Genomic DNA, 25,861 nt, shown 5'->3' with positions numbered 1-25,861 from the left:
GATGTCCATTAAATCTGGGAGCTAAACCAAAATGTCGAACCACATGAAAAGCTAATAAAATATCAGGCCATTTTCTTGAGTAATAAACTGGTAGAACTTGAGGATAGAGACCAGTGCTCTAATTTTAGTTTAGCAGAGAATGTGGAGAGATCCAATTCTGTATAGCTTCAAATATATATATATATATATATATATATATATATATATATATATATATATATATATATATATATATATATATATGTGTGTGTATATATATATATATATATATATATATATATAGTAAGTATTTATTTAATCTAATGTGCTGTAAAGCTGTTTTTTCTAAATAGTTCCCAATATTTGTTACAATACAATCTTTTTTCATGCAGAACACTGTCTTCAACCTTTTATTTAATTTATTTATATTGTTATTTAAAAAACAATGTTGCCTTTGCTGTTTCTTCCTCCAGTCAGGAGCCATGCCACCACATATACAGCAACAAGCATGATTGCTTTCTTCCCAGGCCTTTTATCTTAGAATTCCTGCATTATGTGGATCAACAAACTGTTCTTGCCGAGCCAAAAAACATTTCCAACTTGTCCTATAATGGCAACCTTATGCTAGTCTTTCACATTTTCTCCATCACATTGCTGTACGCCTCCTGCAGTGTAAGAAGATGGCCCAAGAAGTCAGTCTGTTGGGTTTGCTATTACATCCTTTTTGCTTTATGCTGTCATAAATTGTGGGGTGAATCTATTATGAAGACCTTAAGCAGACCATAGAAGCTTTTTACAACAACTACAGTTTTTCGTATGTGATTTCTGTCTCATTATTTCCAAGATGCATTTTGCTCTATTGAGGGCAGGTCTGCCAAAGATACTGTCAACGGTTTCATTTCGTTCTTCACTATCAACTTTGTTAAAGGGATTTATATTTTTAAAATATACTTCACATAACATTGCGATGCTTGGTGAATTATATTGTTTTTGTGCTTAGTGAAGGCTTTGTGCGTTACATTCTTTATGTTCCATCTTGACGATTTTGGTTCTCTGATCATATGCATTTGGTTACAAGATAATGTGGTAATATGTGTTTTTTTGGTTTTCAATTTCCTGTCCTCTCTATTTGGCTGTGATTTTTGTCACATGTGTTAAGCCTTATATATTTTTGTTGACTTCCTAGTTTTGACACACTGCTTTTTACTTTGGTTATCATTAATCTCCTTTTTCTTTTCTGACTTAGTTCTTCTGTTTTCATATGTATTCATAACAAAGCCCCCTTAATAAAAGAACAAGTGTTTGTGTGTGTGATTGTCTGTGTATTTGTCCAGTTCCTGCGTCTCCTGTTATTTTCCATTTGGTTGTGGATTCGTGAAAGCAGTGGTAATGTTTGTGACTCCTCATCTATTGGAATGAAAAATGCTACATGCATTACAAAATACATTCCTGTATAAGGTGCATTACAGACGCTGCCTTTGAATATTATGAGTTCTGCGTTGATTACTTAGACTTCAACCCATTTAAGATGAGTAGCACAGCTATATAAAATAGCACAACAAAACACCCTTACAATTTCACAATTCTTTTTTTATGTAATGACATATTTCTCAGGCAAGACATCAAATGTTTATGAAAACTATACAGTTTGAATTTAGCAATGTCCCATTTGCTGTCTTCAGAATTAAGACAACAAAAATAGTTGTTATTAGAAAGTAAACCTGTGTTAGTTTTAACTCATTTTTAACTTTCAGGCCCTTCTGGTACTTCACCTATGCCCTTCCAGAGAAATTTAACTTGTTTGATGGCCATTAATGGAGATAAATGAGACTTTCATGCTTAGCTTAGACAAACACACATCAACCGTTTGCAGTTTCTGTCCAGCTCCAAACTCTGTGCCTCTTGCTTTCTCTGGGCTTTATAGCTTGTTTTTATTGTGTTTGTTAATTGCTTTACCAGAGGAATCTACTCATGTTCAAAATGTGATCATTTTACAGCAGATAATTTGTGAATAAAACAATTAAATGATAATAACAAATAATGATGTGGAAAGGATGCAAGAAGATAATCTGCAAGGGTGGCTATTTAGTATCAACATAGTCTTTAAATAATTTGATGCAGAATTCTGTATAGTGCCAAGAAGGCTTTCAGAGAACATGCCAACATGATAACATTTATATGTGGGTCACATTCTCCTTATTTTTTATCACTCTTTTAATTTTCAGCAAGCCCTGTTACTTGAGCAGCAGCGTATTCATCAGTTGAGAAACTACCAAGCATCAATGGAGGCTGCTGGGATACCTGTCACATTCGGAGGTCACCGGCCTCTCTCCAGAGCCCAGTCCTCTCCTGCTTCTGCAAGTTTTCCTATCTCAGTACAAGAGCCCCCATCCAAACCCAGATTCACTACAGGTCATTACTATATTATACATCGTTATTGTGCAATCTTTGCTTGAGTATGCTACATAATACTTTCTAAAATAATTCAGAACTGAATGAGACTGATCAAAATATCTGTATGAATGATGACTTTTTTATGTTTTCAGGTCTGGTATATGAAACCATGATGCTTAAGCATCAGTGCACTTGTGGAAATACTAACACTCACCCGGAGCATGCTGGGAGGATCCAAAGTATATGGTCTCGTCTTCAGGAAACAGGACTTCGTAGTAAATGTGAGGTAAATTATCAAATTTTAGCTTTTTTAGAATTTTGTTATTTTTAACATTTTTACATGCTGGATTAGAGTTTCCAAACTTACAGTAACTTTGTTAAAGTGAAAATTATTGTTACCTTTGTTTCCCACTTGAATTTTACTACATGTATTGCATACCATCTTATATCCATTCATCTCGGGGTTTTATGCATGCATTGAATTTTTTTTTTATTGGTGGAATTACGGAGGAATTAAATTTGGTTTACAAAAATGAATGCATAAATGTGATTTAATTCTTATGCTGTCACTTGCTCTAGTTGTAGCCAAATGTTTTGTCATTCAGCCCTTATTATGTAACAGAAGCAAGCAGCCAATGTAAGAGTTTCCTTAGTAAACATGGTTTTGGTAACTGTTGTTGCCAGGTATGGAATTGATGGCAGCTTTATATTTTAAAGAAAGTCATACAGTACAGCTAATCAGTAGGGAAAGTCCCCAAAATTCTTCCATCTTTGGAAGACCTTTATAAACACCCTCCTAAACCTACACATCATTAAATGCTAAGTATGCTCAATATCTGTTATACCCTTTTACCTTTCTAGTATTACCATACTTCATTTTTTTTTTCCTTTTTATTTATATATCTTTTGATGAACGTAGAGTATATACATTGGGCCAAAGTATTGTACCAAAATGTATTTTTAATATATAAAGAAGTTTATTAAATCACTCATTCATAAATAATTCAACTTAATGATGAATAAAACAATAGTACTGTACAGGTAACCCTTTTGTATGCTAATCAGGGAGTTGATTTTGGCTTATTTACTTACACAAAATGTATATCAACAAGTGCAGGTTTTCTCAATTTCTATTACTTTTGAAAGCAACCTCCTTTTTTGAGACTGATGTTATAAAGAAAAATAGAACATTTTTGCAACATAAATACTAATGTTACTGAAAGAAAGCTCAAGTGCACTAACACTGCTAGGAAATACTTTTTTATTCTGGTCGGGCACATAAAGAAAATATGAGAATTTTAAATAGATACAATTATTTTCTTTTAGATTGCTCTTTTTGTGAGACAAAAGCTTGTTTTACATTGTTCCTACCAGCAGATGGCAGTGTTGATTATGATAACAAAGTCACTAAAATGAGATTATAAAATGTAATTTATTTTTTCATTAAAATTCGATTATATATATTTAAAATTAAATCTGTTCACCTTGGAATTATCAAGTGTCGTTAAAAAACAATATTTTCATATATTTTCAAGATAATCCTCTAAATGATATATCATAGCAGACATTAAAGAATCTTGGTGTATGCTTGTTTCATTTACAGTGTATATATAATGTGTTTTTTACTAAATATTTTATATGTATTTTACATCCATATATATATATATATATATATATATATATATATATATATATATATATATATATATATATATATATATATAGGGAAAACAACGACATATATGTGCTTCTTTTGGGTCTTAGTTACAATAAGTACTTAACAGGCTGTGAAAAGCTCCATCTCAACTTCCAGTTACTAAACATCTTTTTAACTTCTAGTATTCCCTTTTTCCTAGCTCTGATTAAGTGACACTAGATAGAAGTAACAATACAGGCTTAAATCAACTTTGTGAGTGTCAAAGGAAGAAAAGTACTGTAAGGTGTAGAAATGTAGTATGATGTAAAGATTTTGAAATAGAACATGGATATCCTATTTTACTGTTATGCAGAAATTTTACGAAGAAGCTACATAGAACATTTGATAGTTGTACAGACTATGATATTATATAGTTTAACTTTCAGAGTGATTTTGCCCAAGCTCAGTACCTCTTAAAGTAACTGTTAAATTAATACCTTCTTGCGTTATCTCCCTAGTTCACAACAGATTGGTATAACTCAGAAAAGAACATAGTAATTATACACAAATTAGCATTCCAGTAGTTTCTTACTTGTATTTGCCATCTTGCTAACAGAGTGATGACATGTTGTATATTGATCAGTAGGAATTTCACTATACTATATACAAATAACAATAATGACAACATAAAAATATACAGTCATGTGAAAAGTCAGTAAACCACATAAAAATTATTAACTTTTTCAACATATTTCAAAAGAAAAATAGTAAATATTCATGGAAATAGTATGTTCAGATAAAGATGATACACTTGTACAAATGACACTGTGAAGCCCAGGTGCATACAGCCACTTTAACCTTGACACAGACAGATGCAGGACACAGGTTTAACACCCAGCACATGTTTATTTACAGTTCTGTGCAAATCACCAACACCCATCCACCTCCATCTTTCCTCAGGCTTTGTCCTCTTCCTCCTGTCACACTCCTCTAGGTGTGCCAGAAGTGCTGCCAAAAAAGGCCCTGTAAAAGTCCAGGCAAGCCCTGGCGGTGGCCAGAGGCCCCAGCAGGGTTGAGCTTTTATGCTCACAAACCGTGGCCTTGCTGCAAGCCAAAGGGGCTGCCTTCTGCCAATCCGAGGAGAAACGTCCTTAAAATTACACCCTCCCCCAGTCCTTTCATGCTCCAGGCGTCACGGCTGTCCACCAAAACACAAATTTAACAAGGGGTATTCATACTCTAAATGAACAAAAATGCAGTTTTGTCATGTGGAAGGAAAGTACATACCTGCATTTATCATAACTTCACAAACATATATTCAAATTAGGTGACAATGATTAGAACCTTCTGATGGAGTATGTGGGTGGAACCTGTCTTATTTAAACCACACATATTTAGAGTCTGGATGATCTGTTTGCTATAGTATGTATGGAGTCTTTATGCCAAGATCAAAAGAGTGATCTGAGGTCCTCAGAAATGCCCTGAGTCTAGCAAGGGATTTAAAAAGATCACCAAGTTATTTGGAATCAATCATTCCTCTGTAACGAAAATCATCTACAAGTGGCACAGGTTTGAAACAACTGATATTTTTTTTTAACTTGCTTGCCTAGCAAATTCAACCGAAGAGCTGACTGTTTCATATTATTTGAAGTCTTCAAGAACACCAAAAATGTCCTTATGGGATCTGCAGGTAACTCTTTAAAAGTTGGTTTCAAAGTCCATGCAACTACAGTCAGACTGCTCAGATTTGACCTGCATGGGTGGTGTGCCAGGAAAAAGCTTTTGCTGTCTTAAATGAACAATAGAACAAGGCTACAGATTGTCATTGATCATACAGGCAAAAACCAGGCCTTCAGGAACAACATGCTCTGGACAGAATAATCAAATATAGAGTTGTTTGGCCATAGTAACAGTAGATATTTTTGGCGTAAACTGAAAACAGCGTTTCAGGAGAAGAACTTCATACCTGGTGTCAAGCATGATGAAAATATTATGGTTGGAGTTGCTTTGCTATCTCAGGCCCTGGGCAATTTTCATTCCTTTAGTCTGCTATGAATGCTGTACTATATCAAAGTTTGCATGAGGAGAATGTGACGCCATCTGTCCGAATGTTGAAGCTCATCCAGAAATGGACCTTTTAACATGATAACGACCCAAAGCATACTTGCAAACCCAACAAGGAATGGCTCAGAAAAAAATGAAAGGGTATGGATAAGCCTAGTCACAGCCCTTATTTGATTTCCATTAAAATGTTGTGCAGGAATTTGAAACATGTAGTAATTTAAAGAAAACCCACAAACTTTTGGGGTCTTGCTGTTGAAGGAATTTTACATGGAGGAGTGATCAAAAATTTCACAGAGACTGGTAGACAGTTATGCAAAAGTGGCTGCAAGAAGTAATTGCTACTAAAGAAGGGAATACCAGCTTCTAATGCCAAAGATGTACTTACATTTTTCCCATTAGATCATTACATCCATTGATTTTTTATTGAATAAATAAATGAAAAGGAAAGTTTTCCTTATGTTTTTATTCTGATACTAGACATTAAGCCCGTTACAATAACAGGCGCTAGAACAGTAGTGCATAAACATTAGTAGAAACAGTCTATATTAAATGGCACCTTGTATGTGGCTGTAATATGCATCACTGTATTGTGTGCCTTTAATTTTCTCTCATAGTAATACTGGTTTGTGTTTCCGTAAAATGCCTGTAATTTTCTCTGACATTAATACAGTGGAACCTTGGTTCATGACCATAATTCGTTCCAAAACCCTGGTCGAAACCCGATTTGGTCATGAACCAAAGTAATTTCCCCCATAGGATTGTATGTAAATACAATTAATCCATTCCAGACCGTACGAACTGTATGTAAATATATATTTTTTTTAATTTTTAAGCACAAATATAGTTAATTATACCATAGAATGCACAACGTAATAGTAAACTAAATGTAAAAACATTGAATAACACTGAGAAAACCTTGAACAACAGAGAAAAGTGAACACTGCAAGAGTTTGCGCTATAGCGCTACGAACCACTCGCTAAAAACACTTTTTTTAAATGAATTTTAAGTACAGGGGAAAACATTAACATTTGAAAAATCCGTAATTTATTAAACAACCAAGAAAAGTAACATTGCAACAAAGCACGCACGCGCGCCTATGTGCGTGTGTCTCTCTTGGACGCCTGTGTGTGTGTGTCTCTCTTGCGCACCTGTGTGTGTGTGTGTCTCTCTCTCTCTCTGTGGTAACACGTGCGGTCCCGCACATGCGCACTTCACCAAAAGACACACACACACGGACACCTGGACGCACACAGGGGTTTTATTAAAGAGGATATCACCTATATTTATAGACACTGTTTAAATGAAGATATGGTGTTTTCCTGTTCAAATATGGTAAAAAAGTCCATGGGGTGTATTTACTTTTTCACATGATGGTAAACCTATAATCATGCAGTCTCACTTAAGACAGGGATGGGATATTCTGGGTTATTTGTTGAAGTAAAAAAAAAAACAATGTAAAAAACTTTTGTAATGAAAATAATACTTTTGCAAAAATAGAAGCAGCTTGTGAGATACGAGCTTGAAATAACAAAATAAAGAACATTAGCTCTTTCTGAAGTAATATCGGGTCCAATGCTGTGTATGTCTTGGGCAATTTCTGTTACATCCTGCCCCCTGTTTCTGATCTGTTTTAGTGCTTTTTCTTTATCTTCTGATAGATTTGAGTAAATTGAGTCAAAATCACAAACATCCTAAAGTAACAAAGCCTCTGAGATGACAAAGCCATGATATGTAAAATACAGTTTATTTATCTCTCTATTATAAAAAAATCTTGGGGAGGCAGACTAGGGAGACGAGATCTTGATCTTCGTGATCTTCTTGGAAGACAAATTGAAGTCCCGCGAAAGACACTTTAACTTGCTCCCAGCTCTTAAAACAATGACAAGTGACAAGCAAAACACGCAGCTCGCCAGCAGTAGAAAGCCAGCAGATGATCTGACCACTTCTCCTTGTGTGCGTTCAGCAACCCTAACCCCCCTCGTCACAACGCCGAGCAGCAGAGACACGAAGTGACAAAAATGACAGTGGCTGTACAGGCTTTAAAATGATAGACGGGCAGAGCAACAGCAGCAGCAACAGAAAGACAGCAGATGATCTGGTGGCATTAGCGTGCATTCATCTGCCCCCCTTCACAATGCAAGCAGCATTATACATACTATGAGAAAGAGACTTAACCACGCCCGGGGCTGGAAATAAAGGAAAAGTATTGTTTTTCCAACATCACACGAGACAAGGCAGTGAGACATCATTTAAAACAAGTCCATAGACATCTGACCTAGCAGTTGCTGGATTGCTTTTGGCAGACACGCATCATGTGCTCCCAGCTCTTAAAACAACAACATGCGACAAGCAGAACAGGAAGCTCGCCAGCAGAAGAAAGACAGCAGATAATCCGACGGCATCTCCTCAGCGTGCGTTCAGCCGCCCCCACTTCACAATGTGAGCTGTGTTATATGTCCTGTGAGAAAGAGATGTAACCACGCCCAGGGCCAGAAATAAAGGACAAGTATTGTTTTTACAAAAGATTTTGAAGTAAAAGTGAAAATAATGCATATGTAACAATTCCCATGAAAATAACAATCCCTTTAAATTGTATATCCAGTAAACCAAAACGGGGGTGGGCGAGCGAAGCGAGCAGGGGCAGAACCCCCTAGTCTCTTATATGTAGCGACTGAGTTCCTTTTGAATGACTGTCTATCAAAGATGACTCTGGAAATTGCAGTCAGCTATCAATTAAGCAGTGATATGTTATAGACTGTGGGTTTTGGATTGTTCCAGGTCTGTATTTACACAGTAAAGGTTTATGTATATTATATTACAGTGATTATTTTCCTCCCATAATTTGTTGTACTGTACAATAATGGCAAAACATCATGGTTTTTAAAAGGTGTGCCAATCCAAATGGAATTTCTTGCATGGGAATGAGAATATTTATTGCGGTGTAAATAGATAAGCAATGAAAGTCAAAACTGATTAAAATATTTATATCTTTCAGTGCATCAAAGGAAGAAAAGCAACCCTAGAAGAACTGCAAACAGTCCACTCAGAATCCCATGTTTTGTTATATGGGACAAATCCACTCAACAGACAGAAATTAGACAGTAAGTTTTTCAGTGGAACATGATTCATATGAATAAACCAAAAAATGCAATCTATATTGTTCTTATTTTGTAATTTTTGCTCATAGAACAATTAACTGCAGTATTTTGAAAGGTTCAGAGTTTATTTTCCTTTCTTAGATGATGTAGACCTCCAATTGCAGTGTTATACTTGTACAAGTATGGGTTGCTGTTACAGATTTTAATTTCATAATTAATATTTTTGTTTTGTTTTGCATTTTATACCTGTTTATATTGATTGTATATTTTTATTTGCATATTACATTATGTGCAGATTCTTGTGTGACAATGTGACAGTAAAAATATTTTCATATGAATTTGATCATTGGTGTTTTACTAATACAGTTTATACTATTATTTTAAATTTTTTTGTGTTCTGTGTTGTGACTGTGGAAATGAAACAAATTCTGGCTTTGTGCTTATGGACTTTGTGATAGCTTGTGTTAGTAACATGGCTTAGTAAATAGAAAGTGTAAATTTGTGTGTCTTATTTTTCTACTGTAGTCAAAAGGTCAAATTTTGTGTGTAGTGATAGATACTAATTGATGCACTTTACAAAAAAACTATCTATCTATCTATTTCTTGATTCACTATAGAAATTTTGGAGCGTAATGTACTATAGTTAATTCTCTCTAAGACAGACAGTCAACCAGTCCATTGTTGATTTTCTGTCTTGGCATTCATTGCTGCCATGATGGGGATTTCTTTATCACTTTTATGTTTGATCAGTAAGCATTATATGTAGATTGTTATCTTCTTTAGCATATATTGTCTTGCTAGAACTCAGACGTCCTACATGATATCCATTAGAATGCTACTATACTGACTGCACAGCGCAGAAGATAGATTGTAAAAAATAGCTAGCCAAAGTCAAAACTGGTAGGACAGGATTTGGCAGCGCAGAGCAGAACCTGAGATAAAAGCTTTAAGTAGGTAATCTTAATAAGAATGTCAGAAACAAAAAATAAAATATACCTGAAGGCAAAATATTAGACATACAGCAAATGTTGGTCAGGGGGCAAAAAAGAGTTTATAATCAGGGATTATTTTAAATGCTCAAACAAAAACACAAGGTATAAAATTATATCCCCAAAGTTTATTGATGAACACACTGTGTTGCCGGGTTATGAGACGGTGCTATGATGGTGTCATTCAAACCATCTTGCCGGCAACGTCACCTGGCAACCTGTGAACACATCCTCAAGATAGCAGTGCCTATAATGAAAACAAGATGGCGCCACATAAGAACTTATTTACTTTTAAACTCCAAAGGGGTGTCACATTTAAAAGCTGATGTGATGAACAGATTCCTTGGCCTCTAAAACTACAAAGCAAAGTTTCAGTTTTTTTTAGTGGCCAAAGGGAAACTGTAAAAAGTTAAAAATACAGATCTTGAAACCTGCATGCTCAGTCTCATGCATCTGAATCTAAACCCTTACCAAATAGGCTTGAAACATTTATATTTGTCCCATATTTCTTTATTGAATTTAGAGAAATATTGTGCTCTAAATAATAAACTGAAGAAGAACTATCGCAATTGCCCTCAAACCCAAACTACCCTCATTCAAAGGACCTTGTGTTTAACTGGTCTGTTTTTTCTGCCGTAATGCTTTATATACAGAATACCCACAAGAGTTTGTTTAAAATTTCTTTTTGCTTATTTTTCATAGTATTATTTATTGTTCTCTTAACAGTATGTTCTGTTATTTCTTAAAATGTATTTGTTTAAAGCAGCAATATATTATTGAGGTGGTTCTGTTTAGAATATATTGCTGCAATATGGCTTCCTCAGTTGTTCAGTGTTTAATCACTGGATTTAGAGAAAGCTATTTAGTAATAATTAAGCAGCAAAAACTTCAGAAACAAAGCAGTTTAAAACAAATTAAAGGAATAAGTGATACAGATACAACAATCCTCCCTGGACATCTCCTATGAGAAGTGTACTAGGCATAGACCATCATCCAAAGAACCTGGAAAGACCCAGGACTCACTAGGGCCAGACAGCACCTGTAACCTATCAGAGTAGAAAATTCAGTTTAGTTCAGAAGATCAGATCCAATTTGTTCTGGTCATGGTCATTAATAGGAGATCAAATTAAAAAAATTGGACAAAGACATAAAATATGTACAAAGATTCATAAGAAAAATAATGCAGATTGTGGCAAATGTTCGTTGCTTTAAAATTATCAGATATTTTAACCCAGTGTTGGTTTTCTTAAGGTCACAGATTGACAAGCTGATAGATACAAAGGTCACTTAAAGACTGATGCTGGGGTTTCTGATTGTAAAATTGGTTCAAAGAAAAACTAGTATATCTCGATTTGTATACATATATTTATAAACAGTGTTAAAGGAGTGTGTTTATTGTATTTTGACCACAAATTTAGGGCAGTAACTAACACATTATTGTAACTAGCAAGTGACTTAACAGTGAAGCAGTTAAATATCATTATCAGTCCATCTTAATCCAGTTAAAGGATGCTAGTGGTGGAAACCTATCCTGGCAGCACTGAGTATAAGGCAAAAAATAGCCTTGGACAGGACACCAGCCCATTTCCACACATATGTTTGCACTCAGTGGGTGAAGTGTTTGTTTAAATATGAAAATGAAAAAACACACTATTTGCAGATACAATGTATATAAATTGTTCAAAAGAAAAATAGTTGACAATAACAGTATCTTAACGTACAAAACAAAGCCAACTCACTCAGACAGTTAGTGGTGGCATTTACCATTAGTATTTTTTTTTTGTTTTTTTGGTCAGTGAAATAAGATAAATGGCCTCCTGGCACACTCCCAGGTCATTCTCAGTTTTAGAAGTAGTAGTAATAATATTGTTATAATAACTAGGGGGCTCCGCCCCCAGCTCGCTTTGCTTGCCTACCCCCGGGTTTTGTTTACCGAATATACTATTAAAAAAGATTGTTAGTTTCATGGGAATTGTTACATATGCATTATTTTCACTTTTATTTTAAAGCTTTCGTAAAAACAATACTTTTTCCGGCCCCGGGCATGGTTACATGTCTTTCTCGCAGGAAGTGTAACGCTGCTCACGTTGTGAAGGGGGTGCGGCTGAACACACGCTAAGGAGATGCTGTTGGATCATCTGCTGTCTTTCTGCTGCTGGCGAGCTGTCTGTTCTGCTTGTCTCGCTGCCCAATCATTTCAAAGCCTGTACAGCAGCTATGCTTTTGCCACTTCGCATCTCTGTTGCTCGCATTGTGAAGGGGGGGAGGGTTAGTTTGGCTGAACACATGCTAAGCAGAAACATTCTGATCATTGGCAGGCTTTTTGCTGCTGGTGAGCTGCGTGTTTTGCTTGTCTCTTGTCGTTGTTTTAAGAGGTGGGAGCACATGAAGCGTGTCCGCCAACAATCCAACAACTGCTAGGTTAGATGTCCGTGGACTTGTTTTAAATGATGTCTCACTGCCTTGTCTCGCGTGACATTGTAAACACAATACTTTTCCTTGATTTCCAGCCCCGGACATGGTTAAATATCTTTCTCAGGACGTATAATGCTGCTCACGTTGTCGGTTGGTCAGCTGAACGCTAAGGAGGTGCCGTCGCGCTGCTATCAGTCTTTCATGCTGTACTCCGCCCTCCCTCAATCAGACCTAACAGTCACTTAAAACAAAAAAGAATTTAACCTGGCTGGAACGCTACAATACTTTAGAATTTTTCTGCTTTCATATTCTTTACCTTTCTCTGCATGTGTTGTGCCATCATTTGTTTGAGCCTTTTGAATTCCACAGCTTTCATAATCTCTTATCTGCCTTTTTTTCTCTTCAACGCTTTTGGGTCTCTTTTCTCCGCGTTGCCCTTGCTTCTTCTTTCATTGACGTTTCATCTGGAGCACATTTTCCTTATATGCTTTATATGTGCTGAGAGCACAGGATCTGTGTGTGCTACGTGCCTTTACACGACTGAGTGTTATTTGATATTGTTTGCGTCTTGCGAGTCTTTTAAGTGTCTTCCGAGAAGATCACGTATCGTCGCCCTACTTTTCCTTTCCAGGATTTTTTTTTTATAATAGAGAGATAAATGATTACATATAATGCTAGGGGGCTCTGCCTCCTGCTCGCTTTGCTCACCAACCCCTGTGCGGGCCCCACATGCTAGTCATTTCCCAGATCTGCCACATGCGACAAATCATGTTGTGCTTTTGGATATACACGAATATCAATTCTGTCCTTGATTTTTCTGTCTTTCAAAACTATTATCACTGACAATTTGTCACATGTTGGTTTATTATCTATGCGAGCGTGGTCTTTTGGATTCATATAGAAATCCAAGAAAATTTATTCGCTCATGTTTTTCAGATTAATTTTGTGTAAAGTGCAATACTTTTGGACGTATGGATTTGTATCCATTATTGGCTGTAGAATTTCTAATGCGTCTGATTGTTTAACTCTTTCGATTCTATTTTGCATCGCTTCACTGTGATCATATTTATAAACAGTAACCGAATTGTGGTTTCTTTGAAATTAAACTTGTAGTAGCTTGTAGTAGCTTTAATTGTTGTGGGACCACAGATTCTCATAGTGTATGGTCCTGAATCGTGTAAATCTACGTTTTGAGCATTAAATGATATGAACACGAACAGATTATTGTAGATTTGGATGTTTTGCCTGTAGTGTTTGTGGATTTCACTTTCAGCAAATAACAAATCTTTTATTTCTCGCGGATATGCCTTTTCATTGAGAAGAAACACTACTTTTCCCTGATGGCAACATGAATTAGACAATCTACAAGTCTCCGATTTAAACTTTAAAGCTGAACAATTTCTACATACTTCTGTCATATCACCTGTGTCCATATATTCAACCTCTTTTCGCTGTTCCGTTATTTTACCAAGTAATAATTTCTGTTTGTTAGTGCTAATGTGATCTTTACTATCAGTTTTTTGACACATTCAAATTTTAGTACTTTCATAATCTCTAAACTGCTCTGCATGTGTTTTGCGCAAACGTTTGCCAACGTTTTTGAACCTCTTTACGACATTCTACATTGTCTTCTACTCTTTGTCTTTTATTTCCGCCTCCGCAAAAATGTATAAATGTTGAGAGCAAAGGAACTGTGTCTCACAATAGCATTCACACGAATGAGAGGTGAGTGGACTGTGGGCATGGGATCAATGATAAATAAAAGAAGGCAATATTTTTCAGGCTCACGTGAAACTTACTGTGATTTACATGGGTAAAGCAGAGTATCAAACTAGTGAGTGTGTTGACAGGCATGAGTTTTTCAAACCCAGGATGATGATGGCAATTATATGAAGTTAACTTGTGTATCCACAAGACGCTGTGTGGAATAATGTACCCACTGCAGTGTGGGAAATTTGGTTAACTGAGAAATGAATCATGTGTAAAGTACACACAGTTGCAAGATTTTTTATGAATAAGTCAAGGCACATAGATATAAGTGGCTCTCCTGGGAAATATGGGCCATTTTATTAGCCTGTACAGTATATGGGGAATGTGTGTTATTTTCGATAATGTATAATAAATTACATTTTCAATTGCAATTGATACATGTTGCATTGGCTGTCAGCATAGTGTCCTAATGTTATTGTTTTGATAATATTTTTATATTAAAGCACTACAGTGCTACTATTATAAAACCCCATGCCACAAACATGTAATTAAAATTGTGCAGCAAATTCCAATCCACAGTTTCATCTGTTGTTTCCAGTTAGAGTGTTGGTGCGTTATTTTATTAGAGACTTTTTAGAGAATTGGTAATCCTGAAAAATAAATACAGTAAGCCTGTAATTGTATATCTTAGTGTTGCACAGATATGTTGGAAGAGTAATTACAATAGTCAACGTCATGTCTCCATGTAACTTGTGTAGCTGGACATCTTTCTAACCAGTATCAAATCCCTATCAAGCCTTTTCAGATTACAGATCATAAATTCTCAAAAGTACCTCAAAACATGAATGTTTTAATAACTGAGTTTCATCTACATATACAGTGCATCTGGAAAGTATTCACAGCGCATCACTTTTTCCACATTTTGTTATATTACAGCCTTATTCCAAAATGGATTAAATTCATTTTTCCTCAGAACTCTACACACAACACCTCATAATGACAACATGAAAAAAAGTTTCCTTGAGATTTTTGCAAATTTATTAAAAATAAAAAAATTGAGAAAGCACATGTACGTAAGTATTCACAGCCTTTTCCATGAAGCTCAAAATTGAGCTCAGGTACATCCTGATTCCCCTGATCATCCTTGAGATGTTTCTGCAGCTTAATTGGAGTCCATCTGGGGTAAATTCAGTTGATTGGACGTGATTTGGAAAGGCACACACCTGTCTATATAAGGTCCCACAGTTGACAGTTCATGTCAGATCAAAAACCAAGTATGAAGTCAAAGGAATTGTCTGTGGACCTCCGAGACAGGATGTCTCGAGGCACAAATCTGGGGAAGGTTACAGAAACATTTCTGCTGCTTTGAAGGTCCCAATGAGCACAGTGGCCTCCATCATCTGTAAGTGGAAGAAATTTGAAACTACCAGGACTCTTCCTAGAGCTGGCCAGCCATCTAAACTGAGCGATCGGGGAAGAAGGGCCTTAGTCAGGGAGGTGACCAAGAACCCGATGGTCACTCTGTCAGAGTTCTAGAGATCCGCTCTGGAGAGAGGAGAACCTTCCAGAAGGACAACCATCTCTGCAGCAATCCACCAATCAGGCCTGTATGGTAGAGTGGCCAGATGGAAGCCACTCCTTAGTAAAAGGCACACGGCAGCCCGCCTGGAGTTTGCCAAAAGGAACCTGAAGGATTATCAGACCATGAGAAACAAAATTCTCTGGTCTGATGAGACAAAGATTGAACTCTTTGGTGTGAATGCCAGGCGTCGCGTTTGGAGGAAACCGGGCATCGCTCATCACCATGCCAATACCGTCCCTACAGTGAAGCATGGTGGTGGCAGCATCATGCTGTGGGGATGTTTTTCAGTGGCAGGAACTGGGAGACTAGTCAGGATAAAGGGAAAGATGACTGCAGCAATGTACAGAGGCCTTCTGGATGAAAACCTGCTCCAGAGCGCTCTTGACCTCAGACTGGGGAGACGGTTCATCTTTCAGCAGGACAACGACCCTAAGCACACAGCCAAGATATCAAAGGAGTGGCTTCAGGACAACTCTGTGAATGTCCTTGAGTGGCCCAGCCAGAGCCCAGACTTGAATCCGATTGAACATCTCTGGAGAGATCTTAAAATGGCTGGGCACCGCCGCTTCCCATCCAACCTGATGGAGCTTAAGAGGTGCTGCAAAGAGGAATGGGTGAAACTGGTCAAGGATAGGTGTGCCAAGCTTGTGGCATCATATTCAAAAAGACTTGAGGCTGTAATTGGTGCCAAAGATGCATCGACAAAGTATTGAGCAAAGGCTGTGAATACTTATGTACATGTGATTTCTCAGTTTTTTTATTTTTAACAAATTTGCAAAAACTCAAGTAAACTTTTTTCACGTCATTATGGGGTGTTGTGTGTAGAATTCTGAGGAAAAAAATGAATTTAATCCATTTTGGAATAAGGCTGTAACATAGCAAAATGTGGAAAAAGTGATGCACTGTGAATACTTTCCGGATGCACTGTAATGTGTTCACTATCATCAATGTTTTAAGGGTCTCCTGCATATATTTGGATATCAGACACATTCCTGGATCTCTGACAGCAGAAGGTATGCTTTGCTTTATTCTTGCACACCAAACTTAGAATTGTCTTTACCCATAAAAAAGTGAGTGCAGTGACATAACATGTGCATGTGTTATTTTTATATTTATTGCCTGTAATATCCTGGCGCTCTCTATGGGCAAACAGCCACAACTATATTGTTACCTCAGGAACAGTTTTTTGGAACTCTTTATGTCTAGTATTCTGTTTTCACTCTAAATTGATTTTGCTTGAGTGATTAAGTCCAATAAAAACAAACAGTAAAGAAATTTTAATTAACACATAACATTTCTTGGTACTTGGTAAAAACATCATTGCTTGTGTATGAGTCTTCTACTTGTAGAAATGTGGCCTTTTGTCAGTCTGAGCAAGATGTGTGTTGAGTATTTTGAACTTGCCAACAGTTTCTGTACCACATCAAAAGATTTTGGGACTTTTCTCAGAGTGTTTCTGCTGCTTTCATGCTTACTGAATGTTTTATTTTAAAATCACACACACTCTTCAATTGCCATTTTTAGAAAGTGATTCCTTCTTTTAGTTAAATTTCAGAGTGTATAATTGTTATCACCAAAGAGAATGGTGTGATGGTGCTGTGTTGTATAAATAAATGCAGTATTTACTTTTGGATTTAATACTAACTAAACAAAGAAAATATATATTTATAAAAAAATGAAAGAATTTCAGACTTCAAGAAATTATTTTTAAAACTTAGTAGACCTTAGCATTAAGCAGACTTGAATGAAATTATATTTTATTGTTGCAGTCCTAGCAGCATAAATACTGCATTTATATAAACTGCATGAGTATGCAGTATATGTAAATGAAAACAGTAAAGCATAATACTTGTACCCAGTTCTGTCTTCTGGTTTTGCTGCTGCTGCCCTTCTTGCTCTTCCTACCATGTAGTTTCTAATTGCAAAAGTGTATTTAATAAATGACAGCTTGCATAGCTTATTAATGAAGTTTAAAAAGTTAAAAAATTGCAGCTACTTTAACAGTTGTACCTAAATGCTTGACTACCAATAGCAAAATATATTTTCAACTGAATAATACTGGCTAAATTAATAACTAAACAATGTAAATTAATTTAACAATAAGAAAATACTGTACATGTGTATTGCAAGCAGCTTGTACAATTTATGAGAGACGCTGATCTTTAGCTGCTTGAATTTAACCATCAAGCCATGTCAGCTATGCTAAAAGTCACACGATTCGTACCTGAGAGACTAATAATCTAGTCATATCATTATTATAGCATAGTCTCTTTGATTGCCTTCAGACTATATGCTTTGATGCTTTCATACTATATGTAATATTGTAATAACATAGTGTACTGCCAGGGAAAACATAACAAGCTTCAGTTAAAAGTAGAAGTGGTATCTTGTCATGTTCGTTTGGACTGCTAATCTCATAAAATAATGTAAAATATGTTGTAGTTTACTGCATTAAAACTTCAGGAAAGGCAAAAGCTGTCTTTGGGCTGTATCACTAGAATAGAAATAGAATAGAAATATATTTAATATTGAATTTATAGTGTATACATGCTATTATCAGTTATTTGTAAGAATAAAGTGTGACAATTATAAAATAAAATAAAAAAATCACAAAACTGAGAAACTCATACTGCAGTATGCACACTATTATTTTGGTGAGAAACAAGCAAGAACAGCAATTTTCACGCTGAAACCCAGAAGCATCATAAGTGATGATGCATTGTCAGTATGACTTAAATAACTAACATTTGATTTAATCATCGAAGTTAGAAGTTGTATAAACCCCAGCATTTTGTATTTATGAAAAAAAGAACAAATTATGAAAATTTGCCAGAGCAATACAAAAAATGGTACTCAGCATTTACCCTTCAAGTAATGCTTTGAAGTTTATTTCTGCATAATATACCAGTATCCCCATACTTCAACTCTTGTTAGGGCAATTTAGTTCAAGGTTTTATCCTTTTGGAGGTTGAGTAGAGGAGTTTGGGGGAATCCAGCAGGAATTAGCAACAAAGCATGCTGTGTTTCAACTTCCTTATTAAAACAGTGGACCTTTGCCTTGCTCTTTCCTGCCCAGTAACCAGATCTGCTTTGTTCTCCTCTTGTCCACAGGTTCCGTATTGCCAATGTTTGTGAGGCTTCCTTGCGGCGGAGTTGGAGTAAGTCTCTTCTTTAAAGTGTAAATAATGTCCGGTTTGTTCTACCCATTCCAGTGGTAACAAAAATTGTTGCATTGCTTTCCGCTGAGTGAATAATTGTAACCAGATGTTTTCTATAAACAGGTTTTGTGTGTGTCAGTGCATGTGTGGGTGTGCATGTTTGTGTTTAAAAAGGAGAGACTTTCTGTAGTATATTGCAGCCTTATTAGACGTCTTAGTACCAGCCTACTGCAGTGTGATACGATAAAGCAAACAGAAATACATTTATTTTTCACAGCATCTTTTGTAGGAAGCGTAAGACCAAAATATTTGAAATGTATTGTGTTATGACATGGAACACAGTATAATGTGTAATTCTTATATATAAGCTCAATAACAGATAGTGCCATCAAAAACATGTTATTCCAGATACATTTTGAAAGACTTTTTATAGTGTGATACAAATAGTAAGCATACAAAGTGTAAGAATATTTTAGGTTAGGATATGCCTTTGAAATGGTCTCCTCTTTTTCTGTTTACATTTTTCAACATTAACATTGAGACAGAGTTACTGTAAGAGCCTTTAGTTTTTGACTGCTATATCCTCTGTGCTTTAATTAACTTTAACAATAGTAAATAAATTCATGTAATAGATAGATAGATACCTTTTATGGCTGGTAGTATTTAAATATAGGACCAATATTCCAACTGTACTATAACCTTTAATTGGGTGACTTTGTATTTGCTGTATAGTAATGGGAAAGTTGGACAGGTAGCCACATCCCAAACCTTGGCATATTAGAGCACATCACCTACCAGTCATGTTAAGCACTTTGGATTTCAGTTCAGAACAAGAGATGTGGTGCACAGTAAGTTATAAATTAAACAGATTTTGATCATTTCATAATTTAATTTAATATTTAAAAGTTTTAGAATTTTTTTTTCTTTTTGTTTCTGAAAAGACGATTTCTTTCAGAAAACTCCCATATAAACTTGGAGCATGACAGTACTGCTAAATAATTAATACCTGCATATAGTCTTTTAAACAGAAACATAAAGAGAAAATATTCATATATGTTGTGTGTGTGTTTATATGTATACTGTATATTTGTGTGTGTGTGTGTACATATCTATTTATAATCTGTTTTTAACATAGAAGTAGCAAAAAAATATTTTCTACTGTATGTATTTATGTATGTAAGCCAGAAATAATGTGCAAGTGATGCAGTTGTTGGTCTTTGGTCCAAGGTGTCCAAAGCTTAGTTTATTTTTCATCTCATATGAATATGTGATATAAAACCTTTCTGTGCTTACCTTATGTTTAATTCATTATGGTTTCAACTCTAAACGATCTGATGAAATGTAGAATATATCCAGTTGATGGCACCTCTTGCATCAGCATTGTTATAGGCCTACTCTTAAGTTACAGGTGAATTTTACAATATCCAAATGGGTTTCCACAATCTTTCCATTTTTGTGCATTTCTGATCAGTTTGACACAATGAAGATGGCAAAGTTGATATGTTAGGTCCCTGAACACAATATTTGTGTGGCGGTAATAGGGGTGATTTGTTACCAAAAGGCAAAATAAACTAATTACCTTTACCAATTTAGCTTTATTTCCTAGACCAACGTTTATGTTGGCGCAGAGGTTTTGAGTAACAGGGTTGTACAGTAATCCTTCCTCGTTTGCGGGGGTTGCGTTCCAGAACCCCCCCACGATAGATGAAAATCCGCAAAGTAGAAACCATATGTTTGTATGGTTATTTTTATATATTTTAAGCCCTTAGAAACTCTCCCACACTGTTTATAAATATTCTCCGCACAGTTATACAGTAAACACTTGTTTATCGCGGTTAATCCGCTCCAGACAGATAAATGAAGTTCCACGAAGTAGGTTTCTTTATTTATAAATATTTTCGCAGTTAGAGCATAGAAAACCTGTTTACGACTTTCTAAATACGTTTTTTAACATTATTAGAGCCCTCTAGACATGAAATAACACCCTTTAGTCAAAAGTTTAGTAAAAAAAAAACTGTGCTCCATGACAAGACAGAGATGACAGTTCTTTCTCACAATTAAAAGAATGCAAACATATCTTCCTCTTCAAAGGAGCGCCGTCAGGAGCAGAGAATATCAGAGAGAGCGAAAAGTAAACAAAAATCAATAGGGCTGTTGGGCTTTTAAGTAAACAAAGCACCGCGATAAAGCCGCTGCAATGAAGGGATCAATGTAAAGGTAGTCTTTTCAGTATTTGTTAGAGGAGCGTCCGTATCTTCCAAGCAAACAGCCTCTGTGCAAACAACCCCTCTGCTCACACCCCCTCGTCAGTAGCAGAGAATATCAGAGACAGAGGCAGAGAAAAGCAAACAATCAAAAATCAATATGAGCTGTTAGAGCTTTGAAATGTGCGAAACACCTTGCAGGAAGTATATCAAATAACAAACAAACTGAGGAAGCTTTTACCATAGATTAAAAGACACATTGTCCGCAGAAATCCGCGAACCAGCGAAAAATCCGTGATATATATTTAGATATGCTTACATTTAAAATCCGCGATGGAGTGAAGCTGCGAAAGTCGAAGCGTGATATAGCAAGGGATCACTGTATTCAGATATCTGGAATGTGTGACAAACCAAAAATGGGGTGGTTGAGTATATTATAGCTTTCTAGAAACAACTGCAAGTGTTGTAACTACAAAATCATCTAAAAAACTGCAGTAATTTAACTGATAAGGAGCAATGTCAAGTTTTACTTTGTAGTGGTTATATCATAAAGAAGCTACTCGTGATTATGTATTGTATAATGGGCTAAGGATTCCTGGAGTAAAAAGATTTTAATGTAATTGAAGAGCAAAACTTAAAAGCAAAAAAAAAAAAAAATAGAACTTAGACACAGTGTAGCTTTAATGGTATCCATATCAAAACATGTAGCCTTTTGGGTTTGATACAGTGCCAGTTATCACAGAATGTCTGTTTCAGTGATAACTAGCCACCACTACATTGTGCTTTGATCATCACCCAAGTTGATCTGACCATCTTTCATTTAGTTTAGCACTAAATGTAAGGTCAGCTTCACTGGAACAACAGAGATTTCATGGTTCGCTTCAGTACACAGTTTGACAAACCTCCTGGAAGTAGGGGGCCTGGATTCTGTTATGGAAATCAGACTAAATTGTTTTCTTCCTGGCTTTTTAAAAATGTGCTTTGAAAACGATCCTGTCAGAATGAGTATATGGAGCTTTTATTCATTCCAACTTCATTGTTCATGTTCCAAAACCAAAGGTGCTCAACATCAGTCCACTCCCTTTATTTCCATCTCTCACAAATACACCTACATTCGACCTTACCCTACCTTACATTGTGTGATAAGTGCCCAATAGTCGGATCATTTAAGGCTTAACCATTTTTTGCATAACTAGGGCAAAACAATTGTGTAACTATTAGCACTGCTGCCTGACTTGTACATGAGACTCTGTGTGAGGTTTGGTCTCCATCTACTTAAATTAGGAACCAAGTGTTTTTCACACACCTTTCCAACTGCATTGTACTGAAATTAAGTATCTTTATATCCATTTTCTGTGCATGTATGAAGAGTAATATATTAGTAATTAATAATCTATACTAATAAAAGGCAAAGCCTTCACTGACTGACTCACTGGCTGACTGACTGACTCATCACTAATTTTTCAAGTTCCCGTGTGGGTAGAAGGCTGAAATTTGGCAGGCTCATTCCTTACAGCTTACTTACAAAAGTTGGGCAGGTTTCATTTCCAAATTCTACGCGTAATGGTCATAACTGGAAGGTATTTTTCTCCATTTACTGTAATGGAGTTGAGCTCGAAAGCCGTGGGGGGCGGAGTTTTGTGTGACATCATCACGCCTCCCACGTAATCACATGAACTGACTGTCAACGCAGTACGTAGAAAACCAGGTAGACCTCCAAAAAGCACTGAAGAAAACATGCAGTATATAATTGAAAAGGCAGCGAAACAATAAGAAGCGGGCAAGTGACATATACTACCATATTCATGAGTGCTGCTACTTCGGAAAGAAAGCAAGGTGTAAACCTATACTTTAAATTAAGTTCATAGACAGGCTGCCGCTGGCGTTTCTCATGCCCACGGGTAATGCGGGATACAAGTTTAATGAGAGGATGCAGGATATAAACGAGAGTTTTGATCACTTTGTAACTAAGTTAAAATTGCAGGTGAAGGGGTGTGCTTATGCAAATTCCGAGAGACTGTGTTTGTGGGGGATTGACAGTTAAGGCGGGTGGGGAAGTCATCATCTCACCTCCCATTTACCTAATTTCGCTCTGAGCTGAGCTCCGCGGCTAACGCCGTCTTTCGAAGCAACTTCGTCACACTGCCACCAAATACTCACAGAAAAATCCACAAGTTAATACACACACTGTCTCTAGAGTTTCTCCACACTGAATCCTCCAGGCACTACTTACAAAAGGTTACATTGACAATCGTGTTACGTTATTTTTAAAATCTTTCCTTTTCTTAGCACAAGCACAGCTGAGAAGCTTTGATGCATGTGCTCCATAACGCTAAAAATAATGCATTTAATCACACTTTGCATTACAAGCAAAGGGGAACTTTTGTCAATTCTTGATTTCCTGGTACACCGATTACTTTGATCAGCGCATCCCTATTCATTTTACCCTCGCACCCCCTTGGTTTGAGACGTATGAAAAAATATGCGGTTAACGCAGAAAGACAAATCACCAATTGAAGCTTTATGAATAATGGATACTTTATTCGCCATCAATGACTGTTTTGGTAAAGCCACTCAGTGTAATCATTAGATGAACGGTAAAAAAGTAGGGGTGACTTATTGAGGCACTCAGGGCGAAACCACAATAGCACACGAGCTCGATGTAGTGCACGTCAACTCGATCTGAATTGCGCGATCACATTCGAAAAAATATATCTTTTCAAGTTCTATATATTCGACACAAATATCTTTGGTTGGAATGTAAGGCGAATTTACTCTTTACATTTCTATGGTGAAGAAAAATTTATGCAATGATGCCTACATTTAATTTACATTCCTACCAAAGATATTTCTGTCGACTAAATAAAAATTCCTTCTATTTAAAATTTAAATAGAACTTGAACAGATACGATAGTTCATAATATCCACGCAGACTTGCACGTAAGAGTGGGGGTCAACCGTTTTAACAAGCAGCGTATTGCACTGATACGAAATACCCTGCCCATTTAATTATTTAGGAATGGATAAATAAATTAAGATTTTGTACAAATAATGTTTTTCATTTTTCTTCCTTGATGGATTCTGGCACCCCCAGCAACAGTTGCTCGCACCCCAAAGAGTGTTTATATATATATATGTGTGTGTGTGTGTGTGTGTGTATGTATATTTATGTGTGTATATGTAGATATGTGTATATATATGTGGACGTATGTGTATATATGTATGTGTGTGTATATATATGTATATATGTAGATATTTATGGATATGTATATATATATATGTTTATATGTGTGTGTGTGTGTGTGTGTATATATATATATATATATATGACCGCATCACTCACAACAGTGACAAAACAGTTACATTGACAATCATGTTACGTTATTTTCAAAATGTTTCCTTTTCTTTATCATTACTTCTTTAACACAGTACTTCTCCGTATTTTGTATTTTGCTAGTAATATAATATAATACAGTATAATAGTAGTTCCATGTAAGTCAGACTTCAATGAAAAAAAATCAGAGCCCTTAATACTATAAGTAGATATCTTTGTCTACTTTTGGAGTATTCCGTTTCTTCTAATTTATGTCATTTGCAAAGCTTATCAAAGGAGTCACAGTTTTTCAAAGTGTATTGCAAATGAGGCTCAACTATATTAAGAATTTAATGCATTTGCACAGTGTCATGCAGACAGACAGTATGGTTTTGTGCCTAAGATGTTCAACTGTTATCACAATGTTGCTAGTGTGATCCTCAGTGCTGATGCACTTTGAGACCCTGAGCAAGTGAAAGTATCTGTCTTCTAGTTGTTCAAAGTAAAAAAAAATAAGGTATCTAAACAATTGTTCAGTAGTTCTGCATTTGAAATGTACATTGAGATGGGGTTCACTATAGAAAAGTATATTGTATACAGTGAAATGTATGTGATAATAAAATATTTACTTTATTTGTCCTACAACCATCTAAGGTACAAGTAAAACAGGTGTAAAATATAATCACACATTATTCCTACTATTTGATTAATTTTCAAAAGTGAATAAAGTCACACAATGATGTTTGTTTGTAAAACAGTACAAACATTCCAATTGAGAAGCCATTTTTATACATATTACAGATTCTTATAAAATCCAGTACTATAAAAATTTTACTTTAATTTACATCATAAACTATATATATATATATATATATATATATATATATACATATATATATATATATATACATATACACAGTATATCTCATTATTAATATACATAGAATATGTTTGTACTAATAATGAAAAATATTTAAGATTTCATTTTTCTGACATATTTTAAATCCTGTGGTTATGACTATGTCTATCAAAAATGTTACTCTTAATGAATGTGATGAAAAGCAAAATTTAGAAGATGCTGATAAAAATTTGAGACTCTCCTCTGGATGACCATAGACAGTTCAGGTCAATGTATAATGGGAACAACTACTATTATTATAACAATTGCCCATGCGAATAGTCAGAGACAAAATTGTATCTAAAATATAAATACACAAATATTTCAGTGTATTTATGTTTTGTTTTTTTGCCCAATAGGACAAACAACAAACACTTATTTACTAAGAAACAATTTAGGGTAATTGGCCCATATGAATGA

General features: G+C 35.7%; 1 protein-coding gene across 7 annotated transcripts in view; it reads left to right on the top strand.

Moving 5' to 3' along the window:
- The window catches only part of hdac4 (histone deacetylase 4), a 532,842-nt gene that overhangs the window by 425,290 nt on the left and 81,691 nt on the right, over positions 1 to 25,861 (top strand). For all 7 annotated transcript variants that reach the window (XM_039756441.1, XM_039756439.1, XM_039756440.1 and 4 more), the window contains 4 exons: positions 2,205 to 2,391; positions 2,526 to 2,659; positions 9,070 to 9,175; positions 18,980 to 19,026. In XM_039756441.1, coding sequence (XP_039612375.1) covers positions 2,205 to 2,391; positions 2,526 to 2,659; positions 9,070 to 9,175; positions 18,980 to 19,026 — 474 coding nt within the window. The remainder of the gene's footprint in view (positions 1 to 2,204; positions 2,392 to 2,525; positions 2,660 to 9,069; positions 9,176 to 18,979; positions 19,027 to 25,861) is intronic.

This window comes from Polypterus senegalus, chromosome 6 (assembly GCF_016835505.1).
Source record: "Polypterus senegalus isolate Bchr_013 chromosome 6, ASM1683550v1, whole genome shotgun sequence".
Taxonomy (NCBI): Eukaryota; Metazoa; Chordata; class Cladistia; order Polypteriformes; family Polypteridae; genus Polypterus; species Polypterus senegalus.
Note: the sequence above shows the minus strand (reverse complement) of the source record. Positions and strands in the feature narration are given on the sequence as shown.